This window comes from Candoia aspera, chromosome 7 (genome assembly GCF_035149785.1).
Source record: "Candoia aspera isolate rCanAsp1 chromosome 7, rCanAsp1.hap2, whole genome shotgun sequence".
NCBI lineage: Eukaryota > Metazoa > Chordata > Lepidosauria > Squamata > Boidae > Candoia > Candoia aspera.
Genome location: NC_086159.1, coordinates 22,729,106 through 22,742,474, shown reverse-complemented (window position 1 = coordinate 22,742,474; position 13,369 = coordinate 22,729,106). Strand labels below are relative to the sequence as shown.

Here is a 13,369-nt window from a genome sequence, read left to right as displayed (position 1 = left end):
TTATTTGAATGGACATCACAGTGTGTTATGGGAAAACAGACACTGAGCTTTGCTAATTCAGATTTAGGATGTATTGTGTGGTATAGACTCAGTCTATGTTGAACAACATGCATGAATGACCATCAGGCTCATCTTAATGAACTCATATAGATTTTATCTGCACCTGAAATCTCTTTTCCTTTTCTTTTCAAAGGCAGGAAGTCATGAGATACACAATTTTCCATTTTGTTAGGGTTAGAAAATAATGTAGCTTGCTTTGAAACAAGCCAGGATATAAAACTAGGAACTATCTTTAAAGAGAGGCTCTGGATCCATGATGGCTGGTTGCATCAATCAAGGGAAGACTGAGGGTGTACTTGTGAGGGAAGTCACATTGGTATCTTAGCTTATTAAACTGAGATATAGTTGTGTGAACACTGCCAATGATGTAAAAATTTCTCCTTTAGCTATAGGAGAAGAGCACCTACTGCTTCATGCCTTGGAAATATTTTCTTAGTACCAGGGTTAGGCCACACAAGAAGCAAGCCTCCTAAGACAGCAGCAGGTTGACTGATGAGTTTCAAATGGATTTTAGAGCCAAGAGTTGACTCTTCTGGTTTGTGTGGCTTTGATTTGGTAACCTGTCTGAATCTAGCCATAGTGGTTTATAAGGAATAGTTTATGGAGTAGTGTTATGTATTAATCAAAACATGGTTTAAAAATCCATGAGTTGACATGGATCCATGGCAATGAGGTATAGTAGTGTGGCTTTTAATAGGTTCAAATGATTACTCAGTCACAAAGCCAGTGGGTGATTTTTTTTTCCACCATACCCTCTTCCCAAGGTTGCTGTGTGGATGAAATAGGGCAAGCTGGGTGTGTCACACGGAGCTCCTTCAAAAAAGAATAGGATAAACAGGTAATCAGGAATGGTGCAGCATTTACTGCGTGCATGTGCGTATGTACAGGAAAACAATAAACATGCAAACAATAAGCTGTGAACATGAAATTATAGTCTTATCAAGGACAATCTGTAGAACAGGAGGGATAATTCAGGATGGTGTTGTGTGGCTCATTTTTAAGACCCTCAGTCATTCATCTTTATGTCCCCCTCCTTGTATGCCCACACTTATACCCCCTCCTCTTCGTTTCTCCTTTCTCACCTGCCACCCTGAGCCTTGGTCTATTGATTCAGCAGCTTTCAAATTGGTGTCTGACAGAGCCTTAAACCTCTCCTCTTTTCTTAGGCCCACGAAGGTGGCCTAAGGATTAATGAGAAATGTCAATGCTATAGAAACCACAGTGGTTTCATCACTCCCCCCACCCCACCAACTCATTCAAAATCATGTTTAAGGCTCCAGAGATCAAGGAGGACTGGTGCAGAGACACAGTAAATTGCACAATTATCAGGGGGCTGCCCTAGGCTCAGGCTGAAGTGAAGGGACAGGGAATGGTGGGGGTATCACTTGTCTTCTGACAAAGAGCTGCCACTTTAGAAATCCCTCGCATTATCCCTGCGGTGCCACAAACCCTATTAAATTGCTGGAAAAGGAGCTTTGATTTCGGGCAGGGTGGGAGAAAGGCTTAGATAAATCGCCTGTCCATGTTTAAAATTATTTTCTGAGGAGCTGACCTCCCTTGGTTTTAATGTCAAGGCAACAAGTCAAGCAAGTCAAAGGATTCCTTTTGGGTTCAAGACAGAGCTAGGATGACCGTTCGGGAGCTATCTTTAGGAAAGAGACAGATCTGCTATTCCTGCTGAGCCATTACCTGAGCTGACTTTTAGCACCCCAGTTTTCAGGCCAGGAGAGATTGAAGGCATTGTTTAGCTAAGCCAGCCCCTTTGTACAAGGGCCTGATTTTCGGTGTCTGTGACATGCACATCAGATTATTTCTTCTTCGGATCATTAAAGCTGCAAAGCAAGAACAGCAAGGGAGAAATTAGGCCAAACTGTTACTGCATGTACAATGAGAAGGAAGTTGGGAAGGGTGGTGGTGTTCCTTTAGAACTAATCCCCAACAGGTGTTTTGGAGGGAGTTGATCTTTTTCCCAAATCCAATTCAATCAGAAATAAGAGAGTGCCATGGATGAGGGAGACAGCATCTCCAGGTAGCTATCAGACCCTCAGGGATCCCAGCAGTGTTCTTCATTGACACTTTCCCTGCATCTTCTTAAATATTTAAATTTTCCATGGTACCCCAGATGAGCTATGCTGGAGCATTGTAGGAATTAGGGGCCAACTGTGTAGAGAACTGCCTGTTTGCTACAGCTTTTTAAAAGTCCATCAGAAGGAGGTGTCCATTAGAAAGCATTTTGCTCTGAGCCTTTTAAAACCTGATGCCATTCTCTTCATGGGGCAAAAGAGATGAGTGTGTACACTCCAGAAAGTTGCAAAGAACACTTTCTGCTCTCTTTATAATAAGAGTAGGTTTGAAATCCCTTGTGGTTGCTTTGTGCACTTATTTACCTTATCCACCTGCTGACTGGGAATTCTGGAAATTGCTGTCTCAAGACTGCAAGTGAACACCAAGTTGGGGAATATTGAATAGAAAATACTGACATGTGTAAATAGTTTGACCTAATGCTGTGCGGAAAAATTCTGCATTTTTTTTCTTCCAGCGTTAATTCATTCTGAAGAAAGAGAATTTGTTTTCAAAATTTATCTCAATGGAGATTTCCCATAGAATTTCAAGGGGTGGAGCATGATGTTCTTGATTTGCTAAGTTATATGATGACCAAGGAATGATTGCGAATGTCCTGTCTTTCATTGTGCAACTGTCTCTTTGGGGATCTGTATCAGCCCTGGCTTTCTGCATGTCTCCTCAATCTTAATGGAATATCCTATCGGCCGGTTTTAGACTGGAATGTTTGGGCAGCTACAAAGGCCTTAGACAGTGGCAATTTAAAGTTGTGTGGACTTCAACTCCCAGAATTCCCCAGCCAGCCATGCTGGCTCGGGAATTCTGAGAGTTGAAGTCCACACATCTTAAAATTGCCAAGGTTGAGAAACACTGCCTTAGAGAAATGGAAAGATAGGTGAGCAGAAAGCAACAGTCCCAGCAGTAACACCCTCTGCCACTTCTAAGTGGAAGAACGTTCAAAAGTATCTGATAATAAGCTTAAAAAACAACCTCTTCCTCATGAAAAATGTTTTCAGAAATGGTAAGATAGATTTCAGCATAATATTAGTTTGATCCAATATAAGACCGCTTCATATGGCTGTAGCAGGCTGGAATAGAATGATCAGGATCCCAGATGTGATAAATGCAATTATTTCACAACAGGATCAATGTATGAAACATGTGATAAACCCATAGCAATAATTAAACTGTCTCAAAGTGGGCTGCCTGAACCAGGAGTAGAATATGGTATTTAACAGTAAGGAGAATTTTAGCATACATGAACCTTTGATGTGTTTTATTTGTATTTGATATCTAAGCAGTTGTAGTTTTTTTTTGGCTGAAGTTTAGCATAAAGTTGTTTGACTATACAGTGGAAGGATCAAAGGACATGTGCACTAACACATTTTAGCAAAACATTCATTATAACAATTGCCTTACCTGCCTATCCTGTAAATATTTGCCGCAGCAGATCAGACTGAATGCCTGAATGGCTTTTCTGGTGTTGATGTTGGTAAGGATGAGAATGCATTTCCTGTAATTCAAGCTGTTTTTTGTTTTGATTTCCCTTTCAGTGGGCAAACTATACCCAGGGTGACTTACACTGAGGAAGAGAAGAAGACTTGGGGGATAGTGTTTAGGGAACTGAAGACTCTCTATCCTACACATGCTTGCTATGAACACAATCATGTGTTTCCACTCCTGGAAAAATACTGTGGCTACCAAGAGGATAACATTCCCCAGCTTGAAGATGTCTCAAATTTTTTGAAAAGTAAGTAAATAGTGGTTGAAAGTCTGATATAAATATGGCTCATGTATCAGAAACAGTCAGGCTGCAATTCTGTTCATATGTTCCTAGGAATAAGTAACTCAGTGATTTCTGAGTAGGAATGCTGTACATGAACCCTAGAACATGGCTAAAGCTGGAGTATGATTTCAGCCACATGGTAATCTAGAACTTACCAGTCGAAGAGAACTTTTGGTAATCTAAAACTTTTACATGGTAAAACATGGTAATCTAGAACTTTTCTGTTCTTTCAAGGCTGCACTGGATTTCGCTTACGGCCTGTGGCTGGTCTTCTTTCGTCTCGAGATTTTTTGGCTGGCTTGGCTTTTAGAGTATTTCACTCTACACAATACATTCGCCATTCATCAAAACCAATGTATACACCTGAACCGTACGTATTTGTTCTTGAAAAGTGTACAGTTGCATTATAGCTGGAAGCCTGGAATATTATGTATGATCAAAAGGGAAGAGGACCAAGGCGTTTTGATGCACAAGGCAGAAATGTACTGTACATATGGCTTTATAGTCTGTTTGTAGACAATGTGCATGATTATTTTCCAAAGATGATTGGTTCTTATTTAGAGGGCATAAATCTATAAGTTGGCACAACAAAGAACAAAGAAAAAAGGGAAGGGAGTCATGGTAGGAAAATGTTCATTCAATTTGGTTACTCATATATAGGTTTAGCAAGGTAAATCAGGTAATCTGGTGTCCTCCAGATATCTTTGGCCAAAATTCTTGCAATCTCTTGCCTTTGTCTGGCTAAGCTTGAAAGAAGTCCAAAACATCTGTAGCACCTCACATTGCTTCTCCTAGCAGTAGTTTATTGAAATAACAGGATTATTACAATATATTTTCCCTCTCACAAATACATCCTATCAGAATGATTTCATACTGATTTATATTTTATTTTAGTGATATTTGCCATGAACTCCTAGGACATGTCCCCCTATTTGCTGATCCCAGTTTTGCTCAGTTTTCTCAAGTAAGTAAAAGCTATATTTTAATGTTGACAGTTGACAAGTAGGAGAGTTCATTCAGGCAGGAGATAATCCATTATCTCTCCTAGGGTTCCAGAAATCTTTGAAAACCTGCCTTTGGTCCCAGGCCTGGGGTTGATGTTTATTACCCTGTTTTGTTTTGCTTTGTTTTGTTGATTTTGTTGTTTATTAGATCATTTTATTCTGGGCTGTCTGTCTGATTTAATGTTTTTAGGTGTTTTTATGTTTTTCTCCCCTAGTTTTGTATGCCACCCAGAGTCCATTGGAGTTGGGCAGCCAATACATTTAAATAAATTCCTATGTGCAATTCTGTGGAAATAAGTCTTATTGTCCAAAGTATTTATAGAGTCACAGATTGATTCTATTTGTACTGCCTACTAACCTAATTACAGAATTAACCCATTTTAGGATTTGTTCCATATATAGTTCATCCAACAGTCGGGGTTTGCATGTCCTGCTCACCCACTGCTGAAAACTAAAACCTGCAGTTTAGAACCAACCCAAAGTTAAGAGTGCAGTTCTCTCCAATGATATTTGGAGGGCAATTCCACCAGGCTGTCCCTGGAGGGGATGGATTGCTGAGGCAACAGGTGGTAGGATTTTTGGGGACTGGACAGGACCATTTTTTTGAGCACCAAGGGAAAAAAAGCAGCAGAGGAGGATGGCTAGGAGAAGGGTTGAAACAGCTGTCTGCCTGATGTATAGACTGCACTTTGGGAACTGAAATGCTTCTAAATTCCCTTGTATTCTATTTTTCAGTTTAAAAAAAATCAGATCTTAAAGAAAGAGAGCCCTGTGTTCAGTCATTTTTACTGCAGTTAAGAAGTATGTCTTTTAAAAAAAGAAAATAGGCTCCTGGTTTTAATTTTATACAATTTTGTCACATTATATGAATGAAGCCCCTGAGTTTGTAACTTGTGTTTCAGTCCTAGATAAGGACAAGTGATCTGAATGATGGCTTAAAAATCATCCTTTTAGAGGACTTGCTGAGATCGTAAAGATTATTTTATATGAAGTCAAGATTCAGTAGCATTTTGAAATATACAGTGGATAATTTTAAATATATTGAAATGTCCAATCTTTATCTTAAAGCAAAACTGTTAGGACTTGTTTTAAAGGAGGCAGTTGCAGCCATGGAAGTGAAGGCACACCCCCTTTTTACATGTGTTGCACATGTGTTTTTTTCCTCTAAAAGTTACATATATAACAATAACCATAATAACCAACGTTGGAAGGAAATACAATTTACAACTAGAAAAGAGAAATGATTTTCTTGATAATTTCTCCCCCTATTATTTCATTCTCAGGTGCACAAAGGATGTGTGTGCATAGATGACAGTAAAAATAAGAAACTGAAAATGTTTTGCTTTTACAGGAAATTGGATTGGCTTCTCTAGGAGCTCCAGATGATTATATTGAGAAACTTGCAACGGTAACTGTTGAATTCTGTTAACATCTTCAGTCACATCCTGCAACTAATATGGAATGAAAGCTGAAGGCTTGTTGGTTTCAGGATTATCTTGAAACTCTCCCTTGGAAAATAATTCAAGTTTACATGAGAAATATGTTACACAATACTATTAATGTAGCTAACCATTTAAAATCCATTAACTACCATAGTGTTCATAAGCTTAAAGTACAGTATTACCTAAAAGATTATAATTATTGATGCATTGGCACCTTATATGCAGGTGAAGCAAATAGCACTTTGAAGGTTAGCTATATGCAAAGAGAGTGAGGCTGCTAGCCAAATAAACACCCAATCATTATTAATTCATAATGGACTCATCAAGAAAGTGTCCATTCATGCACTATTCATAGAACAAAACTTTCTTTTATTTGGATCACTTTATTTCTTTTATTTAACACAGAGCCCTGTTTCAGCATCGTCTGAAACTCTGTAAGCAACAGTTAACAATAATCTCTGTGTCTTACCTTGTATCAGGTTTACTGGTTTACTGTGGAATTTGGCCTCTGTAAAGAAGGCAATGAGATTAAGGCCTATGGTGCTGGACTGTTGTCATCATTTGGTGAACTGCAAGTATGGATTCATGATTTCTGCAAATAAAGTTGGTGAATCTTTCTGCAAATTAAAAGTTAGGCATAGTGATGTTTATATAGCTTTGTTTCGAATGCAACACAACTTAAATTTGGTAGGTTCTTTCTGGTTTCCTGTCATCTTCTTGGTCCTTGAAAGCCTTCTTATCCATATTTTCAAAGCACTCTAACCCATCACTGGGCAAGCCATCTCTTTATTTTCCACTCTTGTGGGAAAGAGGAATGCTCCAAAACAGGTCATCCCTCAACAAGGAAGCCCTCTTCTGCCTAATTCTGAGCATGAGAGTGCTGCCAGTGTTGGAGTATCGGGTACAGACTCAGCACCCTGTAGCCTGGAAGAGCCAAAATTCATGGTGACATGTTGTCCTAGAAAAATAAACAGACAAACAGAGATCATGTACGGCTCCCTCTTCCTCCCTTCCTTAATGCCTTCTGGAGAAAGAAAGATACCATGCTGTGCAGGCCCTCCCCAGCCCTTTCAAAATTAAAGAAAAGAGAGAGAAAAAAAAGGTGTGAGTGACAACTGCAAGATGGGTAGCGATATACACTGATTAAATCAATCAATCAATCAACAAATAAACTATTTATGGCTCTTCAGAAATAACATCAGACTGCTGATTATGGACTGTGGGGTTCATGTGAAAGAAAAAAGCATGATGATGTTGGAGTATATGGTGTGCCTGAAATAAATTTGTCAAAGGAGCCAGAGTGGGTTCAAGGTTCATTTCCATCTGTATTTTGAGGGGTAGGTTTTGAATCTGCCACCATCTTTTATTTTGATTCTCGTGAGTGGAAATGAGATTGACATATTTCTCATAGATATGTTAGAAAAATGAACAAAATAAGGATATTCTAGTTGTGAAACTATGTTGTTACCTGTTCCAGGAAGATCAATCTCAGTCCTATTGAACTGGATGGATTCCTCTGTGGCTATGCTGGTTGTGGGAAAGGACTGGCCAGAAGTGATTGGAGCCTGACTATAAGTTTTGGGTAGAGCTCCCAACCCCAGCAGAAGGAGTCAGCACAGCCCCTCCCAAACAGAACACGTATCAGCAACCTGACATGCGAAACGTTACAATGTACAATGCACATCGAAACGATGAACATGACACTGGTGGCTTCAGATGTATTGAACTACAATCTTCGTAATTGCCAGGCAGTTTATCCAATATCTTGCTGTTTGGGAATAATGGGAGTTTTACTCCAATTCCATCCGGAGATTGTCAGGTTGGAGAATGCTAATGTAAGAAGGTGGATCTTCTTCCAGCACATGAAGGCATCAATAAATCCTGAATATAATTGTTAATTAAATGATCAAACAATACTGCAAGAAAAAATGGAGTGTATCCTGCCTTCTAAATGGAGTATTCCTGTTTGGGGTTGCCATCACGTAATTCACTCTGCAAAGGCATTCCATCACGGCCACATATTTTCTTTTTTTCAGTGTTTTTCTTAATTCTGTGGTTATGAGGATCCTCAGCACTCAGACAGATTTTTTGTTTGTTTTGACTTGATATTTTCACTCTCTAGTTCAATTTGTTTGCATTTCTACACCTCTAAAACATTTCTCTGTATACCTGATCGCGGTCCAATGGCACTCCCCATTCACGTTCAGTATTAGAAAGAATTATTAGAACTTATTAAGCTTAAACTGAGGGGATAGAGTTCCGTTTTCGGGAGAGATGGGTGGTGATAGAAATTTGAAAAATAAATAAATAAATAAACTGTGGCCTAAACTTTAAACTACTTAAACAATCATTTCTATTTAAAATAAAAACCCTTCTGTCTTTTTCCTTTAGTATGCTCTGTCAGATAAACCTGTCACTGAACCTCTCATCTTGGAAAAGACTGCAATCCAAAAATATCCAGTTACTGAATTCCAACCTATTTACTATGTGGCTGAGAGTTTTGAAGATGCAAAACAAAAGTTAAGGTAGGATTTGGTTAAATTACTTGCAAGTAGTTTCATGGATATCAGTACGATAAATATGCCAGCGACCTTAGTATTTTTTTTATTTGAAGAAGGAGTTATAAAGTTATTAATAAAAGCTCACCTGTGAGGTAAATGATAGGTCAGGGGGGGGCAAGGGATACACAACAAGAGAAGACTGAGAAACTGAGACTGCAGGAAGTACATGAAAAAGTGAAAACAAATAAACAAACAAAACAATCTCTGTTTTGTCCCCATATCAAAGGAAAGGCATAGCTCACACTCCGCCTCTAAGATACACATAATAGTTTTCATTTATTGCACAAGTTCTCAGCTTTACCTTTCATCTTTCCATTTCAAACAAATTATAAAATTTAGATTTCCCAGCTTTAAAGAATGGCATTTCACAAAAAACTGAACAAAAGGCTGCATTTAAATGTTTGCTCTGTCCCACAGAAAATATGCCTCAACGATTTCACGGCCATTTTCAGTCCGTTACAATCCGTATACTGAAAGAATTGAAGTTTTGGACAACATTAAGCAATTAAAGAATTTAGCCGATGCCATTGGCAGTAAGTGCTCACATTCAGCATTTGGATGGGTTTGCTCTGATGTTCACCAGGGATCTCTTATAGATGTGTCTTGCCCATTTCTTTTATTCAGCTAACAGATCCTTGTATACAAAGAAATGGACATTTGACTTCCTGTGCACTTTGAAACTTTGGGCACCATGTGAGATGGTTAGAATCAAGTATCATGACTTCCATGTTTGTAATAAATTGAAAACATTACTCTCTATTCCAATTCTAGTAGCATATTTTAAAAAACACTTTTGTGATTGGATTGCAGAAACTTACGTATTCATTCCCTCCTGGAAGTCAGAGGAGTTTCCAAATGCATGTATTTTTGCAGACTATCCATTTCTGCTGTTTATCAGCCTAAACAATATCTTTAACAGCTTCCTGTACTGAGCTCAAGATCTGAAAAAGGTTACTAATGGTTGTTTGTGCACAAAAAGAATCTTGTGTGACTGAGAGCTTCTATGTTGTATGGAATCTGTAGTCAATAAATCTACAGCTGTAGCACAGTTGACCACCTCATTGTTATTCTTCGTCCTAAGTCATGCAGAACTTTTCCCCCAAACACATATATTGTCAACATGAATAGTGGGTGCCTTGCATTCTGCCCATGACAGTGAGATTGTACTATATCATACTTTTAACAAAGAGGTAGGCTTGGTTAGCATGCTGATCTTAGACTGGGGAATTGCCCAGCAATCTCTGAGTCACTATCTTGACTGTCATGGTAAAATGGGGATGATGCACTACCTTGTACTCCATGGAGGAAAAGTTAGCATGCAAATGTAATAAATCTAGAGCAAAGTAAAACATTTATTTTCTTGATTTCTTTGCAGGTGAAATGGAGCTTCTTTGCAATGCTCTCCAGAAGATAAAGTGAAAGAGATACTTCTGGGCGTCTCCTGTGGGTTCTGAAAGCCATATGGCAAAAGGGATGCCTTATAACAAACAAGAAACATTTCTTTTAACAAAGTCAGTTTGCCCATAATTAACATATAGTGCAGAAATGTAACAAATATCTCATGTGTAATATTTTAATATACCTATAATTTCCCCTCCCCTGATTTCAATATGATCATATAAATGTCTATAAAATTAATATAGATAACTCTAGGTAGGAGCTAGGCCTTTCAAATATGATTTCTATATTACTGTATTTATATGTTGTTACAGTAATACCTGGTATAAACAAATGCAACTTATATAATTGAAAAAACAAAATGCAGGAAGATAGTAGAAGAGATAAGCATACTCAATTCATCTTTTATACAAGAGCTATTCTTTTCTGAAGTGCATTTAATCAACTTAATATCAGCTTTTATTATTTTCAACATTCAACATTCAACATAATGTTGGAAAGAAATCATGTGAAGGTGGTCAAGATTCTGTCAACAGGACAACTCTCTGAAAGTATATGGAATGGGACCAAATTTGGTGTAGAAGAGGTGGCAAAAGAAAGAGTAAAATTGAAAATGGCTGCATAAGGTCAGGGCTTCAGAGAAACACCCCCTGCCCATTTTCGAAACAAATCTCCAGTGCAGCCCTGGAAAGAATTCAAGAAGCCATACTCTACCTGCTATCCACAGCTTTTGAAGTCTTTATTTTACTGTCTTACAGCACTAATTATCTATGGATCAGGTGTGAAAATTATATTGATGTTAGATATCATATATTATTGGATAGTAATGTGTAATATTTTAAAGATAAATATTTTAAATTGCTCAACTAGGGTTCTACCATTGGCAACCTATCAGGAAAAAGATAATTGTGATATGGAAGATTCCAGCATACTGTGCAAATATATTTATTTCCTGCACTACTTATATCCCATCTACAATTATGTCCTGGTCTGCATATTCTACTGATGTATTTTTGCTGATAGAGGCACTTCACTGGCAGAAACATTGATACTCTTATCTGGAAAAGATTCTTATTCAAATGAATAGAACACTAGCTCATGTAAAGCTAAACATTTTGAACAACTACTTACATTTAAATTCTTCATTGCTACCTAATTTGTAGAATAAAAACGAAGTGCCAATTGCATTTTTTTAACCCAACATTTAAAATGTATAATTATTTGAAATAAATATAATACATTTGCTATCTCTGTGCATGGAACCTAATGGTTTTTGTAACAGTTATTCTCTAAAATTAATATATTAATTCCAATTGACTTATATTTGAAACTCATTTTCAGTGAAATTTTGATGGCTCATGATAAGATTACCTCCTCTCACCAGGGATGGATGAAATGGGAGTAATAAAAAGATTTGTTACTATATATGCATAAGTGGTTTTATAAAGAGATGGAGTATAATCTGGCAATCCATAAGTGAAGGGGAGGCTATGTTTTGAACTAGGTTGATGTTACTGAAAAATGGGATTTTCTATTTGCATAATATGTTTGATACAAAAAACAAATTATGAAGATAAGCTGAACAGATATATGAGGAACCACATAGTTTTCATTGCATATGATCCAGTTAGTATTTTAAATAAATATATTGTAGGCTGCAGCCATAACATTCTTTATCTGGGATTAAACTTCATTGGATGTTTAAGATTTCACTGCCTAGTAGCAATATGAAAACCACTTAATAGGGTCTTAATAAGCACTCCTTACAACTCATGGAATATGACAGCACTGCTCAACATGGCTGAATTATGTCCACATTTCCCAAGGTAGTGGGAAAAAAACAAGGGCAAATTAATTAAGATCGGATGTTACCCTTAATTGAAGCAGTCACTACAGCTCAAATTTACTTAAAAGATCACCTGGGATTAGGGCTGTTGTCCGCAGAGTTAAAGCAATGGTGTTCCCCGTAGTAACATATGGCTGCAAGAGCTGGACCATAAGGAAGGCTGAGAGAAGGAAGATCGATGCTTTTGAACTGTGGTGTTGGAGGAAAATTCTGAGGGTGCCTTGGACTGCAAGAAGATCAGACCATCCTCCAGGAAATAAAGCCAGACTGCTCACTTGAGGGAATGATATTAAAGGCAAAACTGAAGTACTTTGGCCACATAATGAGAAGACAGGACACCCTGGAGAAGATGCTGATGCTAGGGAGAGTGGAGGGCAAAAGGAAGAGGGGCCGACCAAGGGCTAGATGGATGGATGATATTCTAGAGGTGATGGACTCATCCCTGGGGGAGCTGGGGGTGTTGACGACCAACAGGAAGCTCTGGTGTGGGCTGGTCCATGAAGTCACAAAGAGTCGGAAGCAACTGAACGAATAAGCAACAACAAATACTAGCCAACCTAGGGATGAATGCAAGAATACATTTTAAAATGTAATTAATTAATACTTTTAAGCCCACTTTTCATTGAAAGTAATCTCATTAGACCAATTGAGGAAATGACTAATTCAGATTTTATGAGACAGACTGATGGATTAGACTTACAGTATATGTCCTGAAGCAATTTTTGTTCAGTATAAAACCAACTAATTCCTTTGAAAAGGGAAATCTATGGTGTCTGGATTGTCAACAGCTGTGATTCTTATTAGTATTTGGGCTTTCTATGTTTACATTTCTATGTTTACACCAATGGGAAACTTTCTGGAATTCACCCTCCAGTTTCTGGGATTTTCTTGAACACATTTTTCTGAATGAAATTGCAATTAGTTGATCTAACGTCCAAGACCCTAAATAGTATTGTGAATATTCATAAAATCCTACATGTACTTACAGATTATTTATTATGATTATATTCCACTACTAAAAATCAGTAGTGGAACTGATCACCTATCAGTTACACCCCCTTGAAATAATACTGATAAAGATTTTATACTGTTATTACTATTTTACTTACTTAAACCAATTAGATCTCTCTTGCTTTCTTGAAATAAATAACAGTATAAACAAAATAATGATTACATAAGCAAAACATTTTCAGTCTAAAAACCAGGTTTTT

The 13,369-nt window shown here is 37.7% G+C and overlaps 1 protein-coding gene across 1 annotated transcript in view; it reads left to right on the top strand.

The window, feature by feature from the left end:
• Positions 1 to 11,561, top strand: part of PAH (phenylalanine hydroxylase) — a 37,064-nt gene extending 25,503 nt beyond the window's left edge. Inside the window, exons 6-13 of the mRNA XM_063308504.1 lie at positions 3,675 to 3,871; positions 4,142 to 4,277; positions 4,802 to 4,871; positions 6,263 to 6,319; positions 6,833 to 6,928; positions 8,745 to 8,878; positions 9,332 to 9,447; positions 10,290 to 11,561. Of these exons, the coding sequence (XP_063164574.1) occupies positions 3,675 to 3,871; positions 4,142 to 4,277; positions 4,802 to 4,871; positions 6,263 to 6,319; positions 6,833 to 6,928; positions 8,745 to 8,878; positions 9,332 to 9,447; positions 10,290 to 10,333 (850 nt within the window). The 3' untranslated portion in view covers positions 10,334 to 11,561. The remainder of the gene's footprint in view (positions 1 to 3,674; positions 3,872 to 4,141; positions 4,278 to 4,801; positions 4,872 to 6,262; positions 6,320 to 6,832; positions 6,929 to 8,744; positions 8,879 to 9,331; positions 9,448 to 10,289) is intronic.
• The last annotated feature ends 1,808 nt before the right edge of the window (positions 11,562 to 13,369 follow it).